Source organism: Schistocerca piceifrons, chromosome 2, assembly GCF_021461385.2.
Source record: "Schistocerca piceifrons isolate TAMUIC-IGC-003096 chromosome 2, iqSchPice1.1, whole genome shotgun sequence".
Taxonomy (NCBI): domain Eukaryota; kingdom Metazoa; phylum Arthropoda; class Insecta; order Orthoptera; family Acrididae; genus Schistocerca; species Schistocerca piceifrons.
The window spans coordinates 179,702,507-179,725,952 of NC_060139.1; the positions used below are offsets into that span (position 1 = coordinate 179,702,507).

Below are 23,446 nucleotides of genomic sequence, written 5' to 3' on the forward strand. Positions count from 1 at the left end.
TAGGAGCTTTTAAATACCGTGGTGTGCAGAACTTAAACAACAAAAGTAACTTTCACATGATGTGTCACTACCAAGGAACATAGCTTGATGACACTTGGGCTATACATGATGAAACTTGGACTGTACAGTGAAAGAACTACTGCAGTATAGTACAGAAGGTAACTAAAAGAATTATCCAATGAGATGAACAGAAATGACAGTTTTATTCACAGGCAATAATTACACTGAAGTCACTGTGGTTCATGATGGTCCCCTGAACATTACAAAAAATGGGCATGTTTCTTAGCATAGTGCGTGATCACCGCAGATGGCAGTGCGTGCTCTGCAACCTGCTCCCACGCTGATCACAAGGTTGGTTCTTTATTTTAGAAGATAGACTGCAGAGAGACATCTACATTTACAGCATTTTTAGATTTAAAAAAATTGGTTGATAGTGTTGACTGGAATATGTTCTTGAAATTGTGAAATCATCATAGGTGAAACACATGTTTTATATCTTTTGTCCTCACATGGTGGCAAGGACATCATTTAATAAAGTTAGCTCCCAAGATACAGTAAAAGAAACACATTTATTGGTAAATACATAACTGAACAATTCACAGTTCTGATGTGAAACAGAAAATAATAGCCACTTCTCGTAGAATAATAAAGTCTCTCAACTGGAGTACAGCTCAAGACCCTGGGTCAATATCTGGCTGAGGTCCTAGATGGTATTTGAATAAGTAGGGTGCAGTCTAAGCGGTGGGATGTCAGTCAAATGCCAGCAGCCAGTGGGGAACTTGTGCTCGGACCAATGGTGGTGGCTGAGATGCAAAGGTGCCAACAGACTTGTCCAGGTGGTAATGTCGTAAGTGATATCCCGTCAGGTGCAGGCTGGCTGGTGGGACATAGGCTGAGTGGTGGCAGGCAGTGGGAGACTTGTGCTTGAACCATTGTCAGTTGCCAGGATGTGAGGATGCCGAAGAGCTCAGTCAGCCAAAAATGTCATAGACCATTTCTGGCCAGTGTCTACATTGGAGTACAGTTAGAGTTAACCTTTGGTTGGAAACCTGTGCTGTGCTGGATGGTACTGAGAGATGGGCTGCAGGGTGCACCTGGTGTCGAGCCCAGAGCATGAGTGAATGCTGTCAAGTTGCGGTCATATAGTGTCTTAAATAATCCAGTGGGAGGATCTCCATAAGGTGTCATGTGACATGCATAGGCAACATAGTACTGTGCTCACAGCACTGTGTTGGATGCATGCACAGCTGTTGGGTGATGCTGCTTCCTGTAGTGGAGCCTGTTGTGTACACAGAGTGACATGCACTGTGTACACAGATCAGCAGTGTGCTGTCATCATTTGCTGATGTTAGTAATCAAGCAGTATGTGTGGTTGCATGTAGCTGGCTTCGACAGATGATGTCAGGAGTACAGCAACTCACTGGCTGCAGATGTATGTTGGCGGCAGTAATTGCCAGGCAGCTGGCATGGTACCAGTTATAGGAAATGAAAGAGTAACACAAATGAGAATACAAATAAAAGAATGAAGGATAAAGGGAGGCAGTAGTTGAGAAACAAGTGGAACAGGGTTGTAACTGAGCCTCACATAACTCAGTCAGTACATAGAGCAGTGAGTAAAGAAAACCAAGGAGAAACTTGGGGAAAAAATTAAAATTCAGGATGAAGAAATAAAAGCTATGAGATTTGGAAACGTTATTGAAATTCTGTCAGAGATGGCAGGGAACTTGGATGAGCTGTTGAAGGGAGTAGGTAATGTGTTGGTATAGGTAATAAGATGGACATCAACAAAAGTAAAACAGTGGTAATGGAATGTAGCCAAATTAAGTCAGGGCAAGGAATTTGGTTGAATTGAATCAGGCAATGGTGAAGGAATTACTGTAGGAAATGAGGCACCAAAAGTAATGGATGGGTTTTGCTATATATGTGAAGGACAGGCTACTATCCAAGTGCACTCCCTTCTTGTCTAATACCTTGCTATCACTTCTGTCAACACTTGGAAATCAGTTAGTTCCTATACAAGGTATAGATAACCTTGTGTTTCCTGTAATTTCTTCCTGATATCTCAAAATATCAGTGAGTGTATTAAACTCAACATTGTCAAAGCTTTTTCTAGATCTGCAAATCTTGGTCAATGGCTCTTCTTCAGTCTCTTTTTTTAAGATGTGTAGTTGAGTCAGTATTGTCTCAAATGGTTCTACATGTCAACAGAACCCAAACTGATATTCCACCACAATGTCTTCTACCACTTATTCCATTATCTTGGCTCCACATTTCTATCCTTCTTTCATCATTCTTAAACTCAATGTTAGCTATGATTAAGTTTTGTTTTGTGCAAAATTCTGCCATTTTCATCTTCATCCATACTCTGCAAACCACTGTGTGCTAAAGGTACTTCCTGTATTATTATGTATTAGAATTCTATCCCACTCCATTCACATATAGAGTACAGGAAGAATGGTCAAATAAATGCCTCTGTTCATGCTGTAATTCAAAATTAATATGAAGAGGACTGTAGTATATTCCCATATTCTTCATTTGGTAGTGTTTCCCGAATGCTAAGTAAGGCTTCTGCAAGATGATTGACATTTGTATTCCTGCTGATGTTTTTCACCATTTGCATGATGTTTTAACATGAGCTGTTAAAAAAAGTTACATTTGTGTTGCAGTTCTTTGTAGACATTCAGCATCTCCTGAGTTCCAACCACGGTTTTGAGTAATACTCCAGAATGGTTCAAATCTGTGTTTTGTAAACAATCTCCTTAGTAGACTGACAACATTGTTCTGGTGTCCTACCAATGGAGCAAAGTCTGGCATCTGCTTTACTTACAAGTGACACTGTGTCATATCCCCACAAATTGTTAGGTTCATGTATGTGCAGCTGATTGATATTGTAATCATAATATACTATACATTATAGCATAGGTCAATAGCATGGAAATGGAAGAGGACATAGATGAAGATGAGAAGGGAGATATAATACTGTGTGAAGAATTTGACAGAGTACTGAAAGACCTAAGTCAAAACAAGGTTCCGGGAACAGACAACTTTCTGATACAACTACTGATAGACTTAGGAGAGCCAGCCATGTCAAAACTCTTCCATCTGGTGAGCAAGATGTGTGAGACAGGTTAAATGCCCTCAGGTTTCAGGAAGAATATAATAATACCAATTCCAAACAAAGCAGGTGCTGACTGGTGTGAAAATTACCAAACTATCAGTTTAATAAGTCACAGTTTCAAAATACTAGCACAAATTCTTTACAGAAAAATAAAATAACTAGTAGAAGTCGACCTCGGGGAAGATTGGTTTAGATTCCAGAGAAATGTAAGCACACATGAGGCAAATCTAACCCTACAACTCCTTATAGAAGGTAGCTTAAGGAAAGGTGAACCAACATTTATAGCATTTGTAGACTTAGAGAACGATTTTGGCTATGTTGGCTGGAATACTCTCTTTCAAGTTATAAAGGTGGCAGGGGTAAATACAGAGACCGAAAGGCTATTTGCAATTTGTACAGAAACCAGATGGCAGGAAAAGCAAGCAATGGTTGAGAAGGGAGTGAGACAGGGTTGTAGCTTATCCTCGTGTTATTCAATCAGTATATTGAGAAAGCAGTAAAGAAACAAAAGAAAAATTTGGAGTGGGAATTAAGTTCAGGGAGAAGAAACAAAAACTCTGAGGTTTGCCGATGACATTGTAATTCTGTCAGAGACAGCAAAGTACTTGGAAGAGCAGCTGAATGGAATGTACAGTAAGCAAAATGAGGATAATGGAATGTAGTCAAATTAAATCAGGTGATGCTGTGGGAATTAGATTAGGAAATGAGACACTTAAAGTAGTAGATGAGTTTTGCTATTGGGGTAGCAAAATAACTGATGTTGGTCGAAGTAGAGAGGATATAAAATGCAGACACGTGATAGCAAGAAAAGCATTTCTGAAGAAGAGATATTTATTAACATCGAGTGTACATTTAAGTGTCAAGAGGTATTTTCTGAAAGCATTTGCAGGGAGTGTAGCCATGTATGAAAGTGAAACATGGATGATAAACAGTTTGGACAAGAAGAGAATAGAAACTTTTGAAATGTGAAGCTACAGAAGAATGCTGAAGATTAGATGGATAGATCATGTAACTAATAAGGACGTACTGAATAGAATTGCGGAGAAGAGAAAGTTGTCGTACAACCTAACTAGGAAAGGGCTTGGTTGGTAGGACACATTCTGAAGCATCAAGGGATCACCAATATAGCACTGGAAAGAAGCATGGAGGGTAAAAATTGTAAAGGGAGACCAAGAGATGAATACAGTAAGCAGTTTCAGAAGGATGTAGGTTGCAGTAGTTAGTTGGAGACGAAGAGACTTTCACAGGATAGAGTAGCATGGAGAGCTGCATCAAACCAGTCTTTGGACTGAAGACCACAACAATAACAACACTAGTTTATATTTCTGAATACTTAAAGCAGTTTGCCAATCACTGCACCACTTCAAAATCTTACTGCTGTTTATGCAGCTATTCCACACAGTGCTTCAATGTCGGTCATCTTCAAAAACTGTAAGTTACTATTAATACTGTCTGCCAAGGTATTAATACATAACAAGAACAGCAAGGAACCAAATGCACTTTTCAGGGACACTCTTAAGTTACTTCTGCATCTTCATCTAAGAAAATATACTGATTCCTCTATACTACGAAATCCTTAATTTAGTCACAAATTTTGTTTTATGTGATATTAGTCAAAATTATTTTCAGAAGTCAAGAAATACTGCACCCACATAATTGTCTTAATCTATAGCTTCCAGGATGTCAAGTGAGAAAATTGAAAGCTACGTTTCACGTGATCATTGTTTTTCTAATCGATTTTGGTTGTCATGAGGGAGTTCATTCTATTTGAGACACCTCATGTTTGCTCTCAGAATATTTTCTAAGATTATAGAACAGGCGGATGTCAGTAACATTGAACAGCTGCTTTCTGCATCACTTCTACTACCCTTTTTAGGGTTCCATACCTCAGTTAGTAAAAAAGGAACCCTTACCGGATCACTTTGTTGCCTGTTTGTCTGTCCGGCTATTTAAAGCCTTTTTTCTCAGGAACAGTTTAGACATAACAGCTTAAAATGTATGCCACATACAAAAGTCTACAGTTCCTCAATGATGTAAAACATTGAAGCTTCTAAGTCAATGCAATCAAAAGATGTGGTCATTTATGTGACAGATTTTCATTCAAAAACTCACTCATCCAAATGTATAGAGTACTTCCTGTTTAAATAGAATCATGAAATTTAGCAAGAAGCAAGGTTTCACAGTACAGCTAAAGGCAAAAATCTGAAAACTGTTAATGTGTATTTATATGACACGAATTTCTTTTTATCTCTCTCTCTCTCTCTCTCTCTCTCTCTCTCTCTCTCTCTCTCTCTCTCTCTCTCTGCTGTCCTTCTGTTAAGACCCCTTTTTCTCAGGAACTAGGTAGACATATCAAATTGAAATTTATGTCACATACTAATGTCGAATGTCCCTTGGCAGCATAATAAATGTAAGCTTCTAAGTCGATGCAATCAAAAGGTACGGCTGTTTATGCCACATATTTTGATTCTTGCAAACTCACTCACCAGAACCCATAGGGTACTTTGCTTTGGTCTAGGATCATGAAATTTGGCAAGAAGTGAAGTTTTACAGTAAAAGTAAAGGGAAAAAATCTGAAAATTGTTAATTTGTAGTTATGTCTCACAAAGAAATTGCTTTTTTCATTCGTAATCTGTCTGTCTATCCATCTGTTAAGACCCCTTTTCCTCAGAAAAATTTAGACATATCAAGTTGAAATTTATGTTACATACTTAGGTCTTTTGTCCCTTGGTGGAGTAAAAAACTTAACTTTTAAGTCAGTGCAATCAAAAGATAAGACCATGTATGTCACATATTTTGATGTTTGCAAACTCACTCATTAAAACCTATAGGATACTTCCTGTTGGCCTAAAATCAAGAAATTTGACAGGAAGCAAGGTTTGAATTTACAACTAAAGGAAAAGAATCTGTAAATTGTTAATTTGTAATTTTGACAATATTATGAAAAGAATAGTTGCTACTCACCATGTAGTGGAGATGCTGAGTCACAGATCAACAAAAAGACTGTCAGAAAGTAATGTTGGCCCAAAGCTTACTTTCTGAAAATCTTTTTGTTGTGACTGTCTGTGACTCAGCATCTCCATTGTATGCTGAGTGGCAACTATTCTTTTCATAATAATGTCATATTCCACCCTGGGTATCCATTGTTTAATTTGTAATTACATCAACTAAAAAAATTGCAATAAACAGTGTGTCCATATGGTGCAGTGGTTAACTCAACTGCCTAGTAAGCAGAAGATCCCCTGTTCGAATCCCGATCTGACACACATTTTCACTCCTCGCCTCTGATTCCACATGAAGTCCCAATACAGCTGACATCAGTAGTTCCTTCCCTTCCCTTTCCTTTCACCCCCTTCCACTCACAGTTTACATATTAGATATACCAAAGTTTCAAAATAGTTCAGGAAGCTGCTAACAGATGGCACTGTAATCACAATACATAGTGCCTATAAATAGTGTGCCACAGCTCAGAGCGATCAGTTCCATTGTTGAAATACGAAAGAGGTTAGTGTGCTGAAGGAAGAGTTTGAAATCGTGTTTCATTCAACAGTGTGTTTCTCTGGTACTGGAAAACAACAGGTTAGAATACAATCCAATGGCAACAAGGCACAATTTTCAAACATGACTTAATGTTCCAAAACAACCCAATGCAGAAACAATTCACAAGCTCTTTGTCAAATTCCAATCGATAGGCTAACACATTACTTTTTAATTACAAACACAAATGTGTTACAGAATTATTCGTTTTTGCATGTGCAGTATTTAAGATCAAAAAAGAAATAAAACTTTAATTGCTCAATGTCTAAATACCAATGTATATTACTAAGAAAACAAACCTGAGTGATGAGCCACAGGTTACATTATCTTGTTTTATCAAGAGTATGTTTTAACTTCACTTGTCACTTCTGTACTTACTTACCTGTTCTCTGTCTTGTCACTGTGGGTGCGACATTATGTGTCGTGTACAGTCTGCTTATGGAACAATAAGTTAACATGAATTGTCTTACTCTGTTTAATTTCATAGTGCCAGATGAAATTACCATATCTGAATAACATTTTTTGATTTCATGTGTTATTTATGATTTTCAGAGACCATTTTCAAAAGGTCGGAGCAAGACTGTTAGTGACCAAATGATTCTAGTTTCATTTATGCTCTTTTGTTAATTATTCTCTTGATAGAGAAAGGAACTATTTCATCTATATCAAAGTCCAGTTACATTAATTTCTACATTTATCCAGTGTAAGAATTTTGTTATGCTTTCATAGTCAAGAATCCCTGAACAATATCAGCAGAAAATTAAAACGCATTGGCCTGAGTTATCATTTTTTTTTAAATGGTGAAGGGGATAATTATTACTGACATTTTTATCTTTTCAGATCACAAAAGGTCTTACAGAAGACATTCATGTGGTTTATAAGCATAAAAGATAACCTACTGCATTTGAAATGTGCCTTCTTGATTCGACAAAATATGTATGTGAAACGTTTAAATCATTCACAGTTTTCAGTTCATTTAGCTGGAGGATTTTTCCTTTGAAGAATTTTATCAAGAGGGCATAGTTTCAAGACATTATGGCTGATGATCTAGCAGGGAATGTTGGCACCGAGCAAACTGTAGCTACTCTTGAAAATATTTCCTACTGTTTCTGAAATTATTCAGCAAAATCCAAGAAACTCCATTCAAAGAATTGCAGCAGAGACTGGTTTGAAGAGTTCCAGCATGCAGAAAATACTGAAGCAGATCCTACACATTTCCATTCAGGATCTGAGGCCACCAGGCCATAACTGTAGGAGGTGTGTAACAGAGGGCTGACTTTGTGAACCATATCCTCACAATGATCGATAATGATGTAGGATATCTGATTTACAGATGAAGCACACTTCCATGTGAAAGGACCATGAATAAACAAAACTGGCAAATCTGGGTTTCCAGAAATCCCCATTAGTGTGAAGCGAAGCTACATTTTTCTACCAAAATTACTGTTTGGGCTATGGTATGCAGCAGAGGCATTATTGGTCCTTTTTTCATGTGAGAAATGATCACTACTGAATGTTATGTTGCAACTTGTGGAACAATTTGTCGTCACACAGGAGGATCAACAAGGCATGAAATGGTTCATGCAAAATGGGCCCAGACCACATCACACTGAAAAGGTTTTCCACTTTCTTGATGAATAATTCAAGAAAACAGTCATTGTGTTGGATTGTTGTAAATTAACTGTCACAGGAACAGATTGGCCTCCATATTCACCTGACCTGACTCCTTGTGACTACTTTTTGTGAGGCACATTGAAAAGTCCTGTCCAACAAAACAATCATGTCATGCTGGACGAGGTTGAATCGGTGATCTGTGTGGTACCTGAATCAATTTTCTTTGAGACAATACAGGACGTAATGGCAAATTTCATTGTGCATTTTCCCTACCTCTGTACTGCAAGTGGTGGACATTTTGAGAAGATTGTGATGTGACTTCAGAGACTGCTTGAGAAGATGAGTTTACTTATTATTCACACAAACAAAGTTGACACTCAGCACGGTATTGATGGGAGTGGCTATATATGGGAAATGCCTTTACGGTCGCTCCCGGCAGCCAGTGCACCCAAGTGTCAATTTTGTTTGCAGATACAGTATGCACACTGATACTGTATGCACTGCACAACATACAGTACTGCCTGTTAACAGCTTTTTGAACTATTTTGAAATTTCTGTATAAAATTCTTACAGCTCCCGCATTAAACATACTTTTTGCTGCACTCATCTATTGATGTTAGTTTCTGAGCTATTTAATGTTGAAATCAGGGACTCCTTCACTGGAAACCCTATATGTGTCATCGGTAACTTTCTACTGTTTTTTTTTTTTTCTTCTTTCTAAAATTGAAGTGACGTATCAATATTTTAATGTACATCTTTAGCCTTTAACTTATTTTGTTGCACTATTTATCATTTGAATCAGCACTCTGATTTTCTTCCAGGTGGAATCAGCTGGATGTTATTATAGTAATATTATCCATTGTTGGAATTGTGCTAGAAGAAGTTGAATCAAAATTTATTCCTATAAATCCAACAATTATAAGAGTGATGAGGGTCCTCAGGATAGCAAGAGGTATGCACATGTGACTTCAGTCATATATTTGTCTTTTCAGACACACTCATAAAATTTCTTGAAGTTATTTCATATGTTACATTACACAGTAATACAGTTATTATTTTCAATCTCTAGTGCTCAAACTGCTAAAGATGGCTAAAGGAATACGGGCCCTGCTAGACACAGTAATGCAGGCTCTACCACAGGTTGGGAACCTAGGGCTGTTATTTTTCTTGCTGTTCTTCATTTTTGCAGCACTTGGTGTTGAGTTATTTGGGCGCCTAGGTAAGTGTTCATGCAATGTACTTACCACAGTTATGTAAACTTATAATTATGTTTTTGAAGTTCACCAGTTTTATATTGACATTTTTCCAACATATGGAATAATTTTGGCAGATAAAATACATTAAGACTATCGTCTTGAGGATATTAAATTATTCCAGATGGTAAACATTCCCACTGTTAGTGTTATTACTATTATATAATTAATCTTTAAACAGCACAGGTTATGTGAGTCTGTGATGTGGAAATCCTATACTATTTATTTCCATTTTAATACAAATTTGAATTACTTACACACTACATGAAAGTTTCTGAAAGGTTCTTAAAACAAACAATTTGCTCAACATGCAGTGGCAGCAGAAAACACATAAAAGATATGGAAATGCATGAGCTTTCAGAGCCAATGGATCCTTTTCTGACAGAAGGGTTAATCTACTCTGTCATCTCTTTTCTATAGGGACATTCAACAGTTCTTCGAAACAGTCCTTCCATAAGTTCATGCCATGTTCTTGGTTGGTCACCAGCTCCCCTCCATTGTTTTCCATCCATTTTTGGTTTTGCACCTCACCTTTAAATATCTTGTACATCTATACAATTAAAACAACAGGGAAAGTATACTGCTACTCACTACATAGGGGAGGCATCAAGACATACGTAGGTGCAATGAAAGCAGTATTACAAATATTTAAACTTTTGGAGAGTCTTTCCTCCTGAGGAAGGAATTTGTCCAAAATCTTAAATATTTCTAGTGTTCTGTTCATTATACCTATCTGCAACTCAGTGCCTCCTGTATTTTGTGAGTAGTAGTCTATCCTTTCCATGCACTTATTATTCCATCCTCATCTTTCCATCATTTGACATCTACATAATTCTCTTATGTCCTTCTTCAGCCTTCTCTGGTTGCTTGTTGATGAACTACCTCTTTTCTCTTCATTTTACTTTCCTTGTTTCTCTTGCTGCCTCTGTGTAGCATCCTCTTTTGGTACTCCTTTAGGTGTTTCTTTTCAGTCTCAGTCGTGGTGGATTTAAATGTTTTAAATGTTTCCCAGTTTTTTTTTGTTCCCCCCCCCCCTTCTGTCACTTTTCTTTCACCTTCTTCTTTTATCTTATGCAGAATATGAAATCAATTCTATAGCTTCAGTTGATATTTGCTTCTTATTTCCTCATGTCCCACATAGACTTATATCTATTTTGTCTTTCATATTGTCTTGTGATGTTGTTTGTTTTACTATAACTTGTACAAAATTATGATCTCTTCCCACTTCTGCTCCTCATGCTACTCTGGCACCCGTGATTCTACTTACATGTTTTGAAACCACCCACACACAGTCAGTCTGGTTGGTAAACCTCCTTTCTGGAGCATTCCAAGTTTCTAACTGTATTTCCTTATGCAGGAACATTGTGCTGACAAACATCTTGTTCTTTGCAGTTGAAAATGTTACAAGTCTTATCCCATTGTCATTAGATTGTTTGTGCAAGATGTATGGTCCACTCATAAATCTCTTAGTAGATGCAGTTATCAATGATTGCATTTTAGTCTCCCGTCAACATCTTCATGTCGTTTTGTGGCATCTTGTAAGTCACTTGTTCAAATATTTCATAAAAACGTTACGTCTCCTCATCACCCTTTTCTTCTAGAACAGCATGTACAGCAAGGATGGAAGTGTTCTTAAAACTTACCTTGAGTCTCAAATAGCAGAGCTTTTCACTGGTTGCTTCATATTTAGTTAGTTCATGCACAGTTTTATTGATATTGTATGACATTAGTGGAAAAACAGTGATTTGTATTGAAATTTAGAAGAAATAATCATTTTGATTGCAAAAATATTTTTTTAATGTTGTGTTTTAATGGTAAGTGGTTTATCAGTGTTGATGAAAATTATCAGTCCATTACACGTCTCCATAGATAGAGTGCAGAGACACCAAACTGAACATGAACATATGCCAAGAGACACGTGTGTCTCTTGACCTGTGTTCATACTCTGTTCAGCATCTCTGCACATCACCTAAAGAGACTTATAAGGGTCTGATGATGACTGTCAAGATTGAAACCAGTTACCATTAATATAGAACATTAAAAAAAAATATTTTTCCGATTAAGACTGATCATTTCTTGTACACTATTTTATTGTCGACTGCTATTCCTGTTCAAAGATGTCCTTTCCTTTCTACAGATCTGTAGTGAAATGTGGTGTCTTTCTCTCCTTTCTGTATGGATTCATCTTTCCACCTGATCCTGAAGAGACACCACATCCATGTTTTAGTTACACAATTCATCATCCATTGCCTTCACTGATCTCAGTCCAGTCACTGTTTTGAAATTCCATATCCCCACAAATAAATGTTTGTATCTTAGTCCTTGTTCTTTGCCATAACTGTCAACATATGAAGCCATCTCTGAGGCTTGTTTTCAGTGTTTCATAGAAGGTCTTTGTAACAGAGTGGGTTGTTAGCCCAGTGTCCAATCTCCAACCTGGAGGACCAGTATTAATGTGGGTTTATTCCCATGGAGAGACTGGCTTCACTTCGCCATATGAATTTCTGTCCAACAGTGATCTGTTGTGGTTTGCCATGCTTTAAACCTGGTGTTGAATGCCTACCCATAAGGCAGCAGAAGCAGCATTTATTTTCTAGTAGTGCTTACTGGGCATCTCATACAATCAGCATTGAGCTAGGGTGATATTTGTCAAGTGTATCCTTGCCATGGAATACCTTCCCATGCTCCCTAATCCTGCTGCCTCAGTCCTTGATTGTGGATTCAAATTTATTGCAACCAACCTCCATATCCTGTCACCCTCATGGGTTAAAACTGCATTAGATTAACACTCATTCTTTCTTTCCTCCACTGTGTTCCTCAAAGCTGCTTTATTATTATTTGTTTGTTCATTCTATTCTCCAATACATTTTTCATATTATTCTTTCACTTACCATTTTCTCTTCTTCATCCTGTATATGTATCACCACTTCTAAGTTTCTACTTCCTATCATTTGTGAATTTAACCTCACATAGTGCATTCTAACATACTACCCTTGATCTTTTATTCTCTCTGATGCCTCTACTTTCATCTTTACCTATGTATGTTAAGTATTCCCTCACTGTACATCTATGAACTGATTATTTTTGTATATTATAGTCCAATTTATTTGTAGCAAATCAATTTCAAAATGATTACAACACCAGGAATCAAAATAATATTATGCCACCCACCCATTATTTATAACTTTATGCCCAAACTCCACAGTAAATGGATATGAAAATTTATGAAAAATGAAAGGAAAAAAGTTGCTCAGCATTAATTTAGAATACTGAAAAAACTTGTATGACAAAGTGGTGCAGAATATTACTATTCAACTGAAAAGTTCATGAGGGATGCTCTGAAAATTTGAGCAGAACACATACTTAGAATTAAAGTTCATTATTTTTTAAAAAATTTATTGTGTTTCAGTTATGTGTCCAGTACAGTATATTATATTAAAGATATTTTAAGAAAAACTGTTAATCAATTTTTGTGTTTTGACAAGTTTCTTGTACATTAAGTCAATAACTTGAAATGGTAGGTTATGAGACAATAAACATCTATCCTATTCCTCCTCACACAAAGTTTATCCTTTGTAACCAGGGTTGGTTCTAAATGATCTAGTTGAAAATTGCTATTTATATCAAAACCTAGTTAATGTGGAACAAGATTTGTGAAAAAGAGTCAAAAGTATATCTTCTTGCATAAAAATTTCAGTCACTAGTTGCAGTTTAAATATATGACTGATATAATTAATGTAACTTTAGCTAAACAGTTCACGAAAACAAGTTTTGAAAGGTCAGAAGTTCAAAGTATTTTATATCTTCCAGAATGCAGCGAAAAGAGACCATGCCAGGGACTGGGTGAACATGCACACTTTAGTAACTTTGGCATGGCATTTCTCACTCTGTTCCGTGTAGCTACAGGAGACAACTGGAATGGAATAATGAAAGACACATTACGTGAAGACTGTGACAATTCAGCTGATTGTGTCAGAAACTGCTGTGTTTCGACAGTGATAGCACCCATCTTCTTTGTTATATTTGTTCTTATGGCACAGTTTGTGCTTGTGAATGTTGTCGTTGCTGTGCTAATGAAACATCTGGAAGAATCACACAAACAGGCAAGTTAACTGTTGAAGTTTCATTTGCAGACTATTAAATAACTATGCACTGTCACTTACTAATTTGTTGTTGCTATTATTCGTGCATTACACTCATCTCCAGAAAAATTATGTTTTCCAGTCTCATAGCATTTTAATATTTCTTAGTTACATTTACACAGTATGGTAACATGAATTTACACAGTTGGGTAACACGATGGGAGAAGGATATGGATGTCTGCGCAGGATCCGTAATTCTCATAGAATATAAAACAGATTATAGTCATAAGCTCAAGATGTAATGTTCCATTGAGTAATAAATACACCATCAGTTTTTCTTATGGTGCTCCTCATAACCACAAGTGAGGTATTGCCAATATTGAGTGGGCCTTAGGAGTGTAGTGCCTCTCAAAGTCATAAGTTTTGAAATAGCACATGATGTTCAAGATGCGTCAAAGAGAGACTGAAGGAAAAGTCCATCCTGGATGTCAATCAAGTGATAAATCTTAGGACAAAATGTGCTATAAGCATAAATTTTAGAATACTGGCTGTTGAAGTGACAGATAAGTGATAACAGAGACTGTAGGGATGGAAAAAGTACTGAACATAAAAACTTGTATCTTAAATTTGCAGATGAGGAGTTGAGTGCAAGGCTGATGTTCAAAGTGTTATGCAGTGAGCAGAAGAAACTGAATGATCATGTGCTTGTTTTCCAGAAAATTTGAAGCATGTTTCTAAATTCTAATTATTGACAATAATAACTCTGTTTTTAGTATGACCTGGATACAAGATTCTGAAGACCAAAGACATGTATGCCAGCTTCTTTGGACCACATAGGCATGCCATGCTCACTGCATTCACCAAGGGCAAGGGTGAAGGGAGGGAATAATGAATCTGAACTGAGGAGTGTTCCAGATAAAAAGAGTACTGAAATGATGTGACAGTGGAGGCATGAAAGAGACATAAAAGGGCACCTAATCATCATTACAGAAAAGGCCTTTGAGGATGCCTAGCAACTTTGAAAATCACGATAGGCAATCTGTGTCAACACCCAAGGGACCTACTGCAAAAAATTTTAATCGTAGTACTGATAAGTTCTTGGACTAGGTGTTGCAGAAGTCAGAGCTGCTGTAATTAGTATTGTTGTTTTTCATTGAAATGGTAATTAGTAGAATTTCTATTATTGCTGAGATCCTTTCTCATTTCATTCTAGGAGTTTCAAAATAACTACATCCATAAGTAATGGAGAAAATACATGCATGAAAGTTTGAGAGTTATCAGACAGTCTTTTTGTAATATGTTCTCTAGACAAACATATAGACATGTAAACAGGAATGATGACACTTGAACTAAACATTGTCAAATACAATGCAGTGCAACACAATAAATCTGTAAATATTGTACTGGGCTCTACAGATCAAGTCTATGAACATTGATATTAACTCAGTATAAGCGCAATTTCCAATACCATTAAGGAATCCTGAGTGCAAAACTGTAAGCAGAGGAAGCAGATGCCATTGCATAAAATGGCAGGAAAGCCTCCGCTGATCAAGCACCTTGGTGAATGTTTCTATACATTTAAATTCCAAAAGACACCATGGGAACTGGAATATAGCCCAAGTCACACCTATCTACAACAAGAACAGCAGAAGTGATTGACTGAGCTATTGTCCTAATTTCCACTTCTATCTCTAGTGATGTTTTAGAACATATTATGAGTGCAGACACTGTAACCTATCTGAAAAACAGTGGAATTCCATGTCAGAATATGAACAACTTAAGGAAAAGACAGATTGCTACTGACTGTAAAGATGAGAGGTTGGGTTGCAGACAGGCACAACAAAAAGACAGTTACACATTAGCTTTCAGCCAAAGTTTTCTTTAGAAAAGGAAATTCACACACACTCATTCACAAAAGCAAGCACACTTCAAGTGCAGTAATGCATGTATGAGGTGTGATTGCTTGTGTGAATGAATGTGTATGTGTTTCCTTTTCTGAAGGAGGTTTCGGCCAAAAGTTAATATGTAACTACCTTTTCCTTGTGGCTGTCTGCAACTCAATGTGTCATCTTTACAGTCAGTAGAAATCTGTCTTTCCATTAGATTGTTGTTATCATTTTCTGCAGATGTGAGATCCTAAAAGCCAGAAACAGACTCGATTCTGAGTTTCTATGTTTTAAGAAACCTTTAGTTCAGTACTACACCAATACCTACTACATAAGATATCTAGCCAGGTTCACAACTGGATTGAGGACTACTTGATAGGCCCTAGTTAATTAGTCATCCAAGAGTGAAGAATGAATTTAAGATGTTTTTCAAGGAAGTGTGATGATTTGCTGATATAGTGCTGATTTGAATCTTAGGGCTTTTGCACATAACGTAACAACATAATAGGAAATATAACCAGATAATCATGATAATATCCATTCAGTTTTTGACGATATTGTAAACTACACTGTGTGAGGCTCCACTCAAATTTATTCCAGATATTCCAATCACACTATGATATACCATCTCCTACTTTAAACAAAATAAATTTATGTAAACTTGCTATAGTTGAAATGCTATAAATTTGCTTCATTTTTAAATTTGATGAAATGTGAGCAGTCTAAATGGGTGGTGCAGCTTAGAAATCTTAACCTAATATCTGCTCATTGTCCTGGAGTTCTTCCTGAGAACTGGATTCATATCCTTGGTCCATTTGACATGCTATGTGGATTAAGGAACAGAATTAGATCTTTGTACTAGTATAAACAGCAGTTCTGTGCATCAGACTAAAAGTACTTTTTGATAATTTTGTTGACATCTTTAAGGCTGCATCATTTTGCAGATTATTTGAATTACTTTGAAAATTAAAGACTTGCTTCACATAGATTTGTTTTTACAGATTGACAGTGTAAGATCATATGCTATTTCAAGTTGGTGAACAGAGGAAAATGAGTAGCATTCTATTATATAACTTCATTACATGTTAATTACAACCGAATATGATAATCTCTGACGTTCCTACCAATTGACCGAATTCTGTAAATTAGATATTGCTGTTTCATAGTAATTTATATTTTATATTCTTCAAAAGGTAGAAATAACTGCTTCTAACAATTTTTGGATATTGTAATTTTGCCATTAATTGAAATCTCAGTGATTACTTGCCCTAAATGATCTGAGAGTTGTGGTATTGATCAGTGCAATATACTTCCAAAACTCATTTGTTATGTATCAACTGCCTGACAATAAATGTGATCAACCAGAAGATATGGCTGTATGTCAATGTAAGTTTAGACACATGTACACCATCAGCAGGTATGTAAATAATTAGAGATACAGTTCTGTGGCAACTAGAACAGCCACCAATATGTGTTAGCATTATTCATGTTTGATGGTGTTACAAAGCTAGTGGGTATATAATAGGTGAGTGGATAGTATTAGATGTTGAGTGGGCACTGTGAAGGACAGAGAGATGCGACATACTCTTGTGAGACAGTGTTATCAGCACCTGATAGAGTTTCAAAGGGGCCTCATTGTGCGTCTCCCTTTGGCCACATGGTCAAACGATGCAATATCCAGATTGGAGGGGCATAGAGATGTGACCAGATGGGAACATGAGGGCTGGCATACTCATCATCAAGGTTCTAGTTGACCATTTCTGTTCACCACAAGGGAGGATAACCATAGTGTGCATTAAGTCCACTGTAAACCCTTCACATCAGTGCCTGCCATCTAAGAACAAGTAATGCACTCCCTTCAACATTTTGTGTCATCCTGCACCATTGGTTGGTGACTAGCTGCAGTCAGATTCCAGCATTAGCCTCCCACGCATGGGCTGCCATTAACAGCACAACACAAACAGCTGTATTTTGAGTGGTACTCTGACCATGAAGCATGGACTGCTGATGAATGATATCATGTTGTTTCAGTGATGAATTGTAGTTCTTCACTATGTGGATGACCATGATTGGCGAGTATGACAGTGACCCGGGGAGAGGTTCCATTCTTCCAAAGTTATGGAGAGGCACGTTGATGTTACTCCTTGCATCAAGGTCTGGAAATCCATTGAGTAGGACATCAAGTCTTGGCTGGTGATGATTGAGGGAATTCTGAGGGCACAACTGTATGCATGGACATCCTGCATCCTCATGTGTTACCTCTCAATTAACAGTATTCTGGTGCCACTTTTCAATAGGATAATGCTCATCCACAAAGGAAATATGTCTCTATGAACTATCTGAGTGATGTTGAGGAACTTCCATGGTGAGCAAGATCCCCAAATCTGTCCCCGATAAAAGATGCATGGGACCAGCTAGGAGGTCAACTCTATACCAGTGCCAGTACCCAACATATCAAGGCTCAGCTTGAATATTTTCCCAACTGAATCAGGGCATGCATCCAGGCCAGAGGGAGTGCAGTGTCATACTGATAAGTGGGCTCACAGTGTCAAATTTTGTAAATTTGACTCATTTTTGTAGTCACTGAAACAACATTAAATATCCCTCAACCCTGATGTTTAATTTCATTTCCTCCTCCACTTCTGGGTGCCTCTGGAAAACTGCAGTACATTATAAACCAGACTGCTTACAGAAAACAATATAATGGCCTATACTGAAATAGTTCTGAAGGATGGGCTCACAGGGAACATCAAGCACATACAAAGATGGACAACAAAAATTGCCAGTTGCTTCATTGACTCGTTTGAGAACATAACAGACAAGGTGCAAAACAGAAAGGCAGAAACCTGAAGGGCATATAAAAGCTTTCAAAAATTATTTTGGTAACCCCCCAGAGCTAGTTTGCAAATTGGAATGTTAGTGTTCTTCAGACTCTTATCTGGTGAAATTGGAATAGTAAAATCAGACTGACAACAGCTGACACAGAGACAAATTAGGAATCACTGTTCCCATGCCCTATCCCTGAGTAGCACATGTGGTGAGATAAAATGTAGCCCTGACACACACTTAACAGGAATTGCTGAGTATAGATGCTGGTACAAATATCAATGTAGAAGTGTAGGAAAATTCTGTGTGGTATAGTTTTGTACTATCATTTCTGTTTGACACTTCTTTTATACTTATATTACATGGGAACAATGAATTTCTCCACAAAAGTGAGAGTGGTCTTCATGAAGTATATACATATGAAGCTGAACTCATTCTTTGTAAACATGATACACTGAATGAATGCTATTAGATTTCAAATTTATTCCACAGTTCTTGAATTCTGAAAGATATATCCTAAAGTCCCCAGAAACTGACTGCAGTTTGTGCCTGATATGTAAGCCATATAGACAGTGTCTAGCATTTCTTTTTGTTACTAATTACACCATTCAATGTTTGGAGTAGCTTCTCTGCTACGCTCTAATATAGTAAAGACAGCAGTTATGTCTATTCTTCCCAAGGCAAAGTTAGCTCCATACATGTTCCATAGATCACTAGCATGAATTATGTCAAAATTCTACCTATGCATTATTTCATTCCATGTATGTCCAACAGGTGCAGGAAATCGATCCTTGCATGACAGCGCATAGTACCAGTATGTTTCAAAAAGGCATGCACGAAAATGCGACTTTTCAGAAAGTTATATCTTGGGTTCTGTTCATTGTGGAGATAAGGGTTCAAGTGTTCTGGATAGACTGTGGCCTTGTTACCATTTATATACCTATCAGAAGGATAGTCATACTATAGGTATCCTACAATACAGGGTCAAAATTTAAACACACACACACACACACTTCCTCCAGCCCAGGCACATTGAGCAAATCGGTTGGTCCTGTTGTATTAAGTGTGATCTAGGGTGAGCCACAGATGACTTATAAAAGCCCTATTAGTTCATGTGCAGTTCCTGAGAAAACCCTGAAGAACCATGATGTTTAGGTACTAAAAGTACCAACTGTGGGGGTGGCCACTTCTATAATTTCTATTCATGGCAAATCATCAAAATTTTTATTACATGTTCTTAAGATGATGTTCTCAGGAAACCTGGAAACTTTTTTGATATAATTATACATTACTGATATCCAGAGGTTCAGAGTTACTGTACTTATGCACATAAAATATACTCATAATATCCAGCCTGAGATGTAATTGTAGTTTTAACTGCCATAATGGCGAAGGCACTGGTGTCATTGCAAGAGTTCTGAGGTCACAAAACTATGTTTTTAGTTGCCATTTTTTCACCAATAAAACTTGTTGATGCACTATCTCTGTATAATGGGCACTTCAAGGCAATACAGGCTGTCTTGACCTGGAAGTTATTGATTGTGCCACCTGACAGTGTAAGCACCTTACAAAAGTTATTTTGTCATTCAAAATTCTTTGTAGTTGCAAATCAGATACCAGATTTTTTTGTGTACTGAATTTGTAGCCTAAAAATGTGCATTTTTATGTAAAGTAGTGTAAAGTGAACTTGCGTTGGATGGGAAACAGTTTTGTGTTAACCTTATATTATGTATGTCCGTCCCTCGTGGTCTCGCAGTAGCGTTCTCGCTTCCCGAGCACGGGGTCCCGGATACGATTCCCGGTGGGTTCAGGGATTTTTCCTGCCTCGAGATGACTGGGTGTTGTTGTGTCATCTTCATCATCATCATTCATCCCCATTATGGTCAGAGGGAGGCAACGGCAAACCACCTCCATTAGGACCTTGCCTAGTAAGGCGGTGCGGGTCTCCCGCATCGTTCCCCTACGCTCTGTAAAGAAGCATGGGACTTAATTTCCATTTTTATATTATGTATACTTATATGTGCAAAAGTATGTACGTGTGTCAAAGTGTATAAATAAACCATTAAAACTTTACTGATCCACAGAATTAGTTTTATATAAGCAGCGCACCCTGCTGTAGAAGGGGAAAGAAGGGAAGCAGCTGAAAAATGCTCCTGTCGAAGCACATAAAAGATAAATACATTCCTCTTTGAAAGATTCCTTTAAAAGATTCTGACATAAAAGTGGGAAACCAGCTGCCTCAGTCCTCATTCCACATTCCAAAAAGGAGAGGGCAAGAAAGCAGAGAGTTTTAAGGTATTGCATGAAACTAGTCTATAATTCATGTTATAGGATGCCCTTGCAAGCTTTTTTTATCAAAGGGGAGTCCTTAAAATGGGGACTGTGCAGAAATGTCCAAGTGATGGCTCTCCAAGTGGATTTCTGAGTCAGAATGTACAGCGGTACAACATCAAAAGAGCATGGCTCATGTTTTTGTAGGAGAGTTGGAAAATATGAGAAAGGATCAAAGTGGATGCCCTTCAGATGATGCCCTGGAGTTGGTTTTCAACCAAGGCTGCGGACTGGGAGCTTTACCAAATGCAGAAGTTGTTGGCATGTAAGATGAGGGATACCTGTGGGCCAATGGAGGTTACTAGCCAATCCATGGCGATGAGGAAGAATGCAACACTCAGCATGGAGTCCTGTGGGGATGCCGTTTGCTAGGACCCACAAGGAGCTGAGTGTTGTACCAACTCTAACCCAAACAACCACTGGAATAAAAGTTGATGAATAAAAATTAATAGAGAGCCTCAAAAGCCCCAGGCATGGAGGGAAAGTAAAATGTAGTGACTCCAAGCTGTGTCATATGCATTGTGTAGGTTAAAAAGAGACTGCTTTATGGTGTCAGCATTTAGAAAAAGCCTGTTAGATTGCTCTTTCCAACATAATCAGATGATTGGTTGTGGATAGTTCTTCCTACAAACCTACTGATAGGGCAACAAAATGCCCCATGCTTTGAGTATGCAGCATAATCAGCTGCCTACCATCCTTTCAAGCAGTTTGTGTTAATGAGGCTAATCGGTTGATGCCTGTCAGTCAGTGGATGTTGAATTTTTTGCCTGGCTTAAGGATCACGACATTGACACTATCTCCCCACTGTGAAGGGAAAAAATGCTGTACCCAAATATGGTAGAATATTCTAAATTGGTGGAGTCCTTGAGTAACATTTGGATATTGGATTATCTGATTGTGAATACCAATCAGCATCTGGGGCCACATCATGTGGCAAAGCAGTTCCCTGTCAGCAAAATATTCATTATATAATTCGGAATGGTGTGGATGAAGGATAGGGGGATGTTGTCAATTTGCCTTTATGTGTTCTGTAGATAGCCAGATAGAAAGAGGACACTAATGCTGTCACAAAGTCAGTCACAAGGTGTTCTGCAAGAACTGATATGTATATGCCCTGAAGGAAGTGTTTCCTTAGATAGCTAGACTTAGTGTGAAGCCACTTACAAATGAGAATGGTGGTCTGTGAAGAATATCACTTGAGACACTGCATTGTCTTTCAATGATTCTGAATAGCTGTTTCAATGTCTTTGGTCCACCATGGTACTATCTGGTGGTGGAGGGAGACTGCAGAAAGGCAACAGCAGTTCCAGCAGTGCGGTTCATCACATTGGAGATGTCTCCCACAACTTTAAGGATGCAATCTAACAGAGAGAGGGCGAAGGTGACGACAGAGTATACAACTGACTGCCTATTGGCTTTTTGAAGAGCGCAACATGGTAATTCATCTGTCAGGTGATGACAGGCAATGGACAGGATCACCAGAAAGTGGTCATTGTCATGCAGATCATTGTGTAGCGATCAATGCAGTGAAGTCACAAGATTTAGGAAAAACATCATAAGGTCAGTAGCTGAAAAGGTGCCACAGGAATTACTGAAGCAGACGGGAGTATCATAATTTAGGAGACACAAATTGAGACCAGAAAGAAGTTGGTTAATCAGAAGGCCCCTACCAGATTAAGTGGTACTTCCCCACAGGGAGTAGTGTGCATTCAAATACCCAGGTGGAAGAAAGGAGGAGGGGGAGGGGAGAAAGTTGTTGGATTAAGGTGGTCATCTCAGAACAGGCAGTGGCCCCACCTGTAAGTAAAGAAATGTTGCAAATGATGAACTCTTGGGTCTTTTGGTCTTTAACACTCACAATGCTATTGTTTCCAATATGGTGCATGGAGAGGGGGAGGCCTCGCGGAATCCATTCACTGATGACATCTATGTCAATGATACAAACCCCTCCAGATGCTCTCTCAGGACCAGTATGGTTCCAACAGTATTCATGGTAACTTGAAGAGTTGGGGAATGGTCATCAGCGTTCTTGGTGAACAACACAGATCACAGAACAAGAGGAAATTAGTTAATTCCAGCAGGTAACAGTAAGATCCATTGCAGTTCCACTGGATCATCAGACTGATGATTTCATTGTTAGGCATGAAGGCACCAGGGGGACAGTTTATACCTCAGCATACTGTCTGTCACTGTAGGCAGTGGAACAATCTCAGCGAACACTGATGTGAAATCCACAGGCATGGGGGAACCTCTCACCTCTAGGGTCACTAGAACAGCCTTTTTCCAAGACTTCTTCTTCTCTTTCATGACGTTTGGCAGTTGAGGTCCTTCTGAGGGCTTATCCGCTGTGGGTATAGGAATGGAAAAAGAGCAGGCAATGATGAGATTCCCAGTCTATGACTCCTTCAGCCACTGGCTGGTGTCAGACCTCTGATCTCTAGATTTCCAGAAAAAGGGTTCATGCAAGAGAGCCATGTCACTGGTACATGCTGGAGGAGGATGCTGCCTCTCCAGGCAAGTGGCTGAAGTGGTTCCATTCAAACTATGAGAGGAGAAGGACTATTGCCCCTAGCGTCAAGTTTATTTCTGTGGGTACTGGATGTTTATGTGGAGGGAGTAAGTGCCTAAGATACTGCTGACAACCAGCCACATCAGTTGCAAAGGTCAATATCAGTGAAACTAGATACAACTGATCATATTTTTCTGGGATTCAAAATATGAGAGATGGTCTGTGACTCTCAGTTCCTGGATTTAGCATTTTGTGAGTAGGTTAGGATGCTTTGGGGATTGGGTTGGATA

General features: G+C 38.1%; 1 protein-coding gene across 1 annotated transcript in view; it reads left to right on the forward strand.

Moving 5' to 3' along the window:
• Positions 1–23,446, forward strand: part of LOC124775227 (voltage-dependent T-type calcium channel subunit alpha-1G-like) — a 790,960-nt gene that overhangs the window by 728,075 nt on the left and 39,439 nt on the right. The window contains exons 34-36 of the mRNA XM_047250065.1: positions 9,091–9,221; positions 9,339–9,488; positions 13,333–13,625. Of these exons, the coding sequence (XP_047106021.1) occupies positions 9,091–9,221; positions 9,339–9,488; positions 13,333–13,625 (574 nt within the window). The remainder of the gene's footprint in view (positions 1–9,090; positions 9,222–9,338; positions 9,489–13,332; positions 13,626–23,446) is intronic.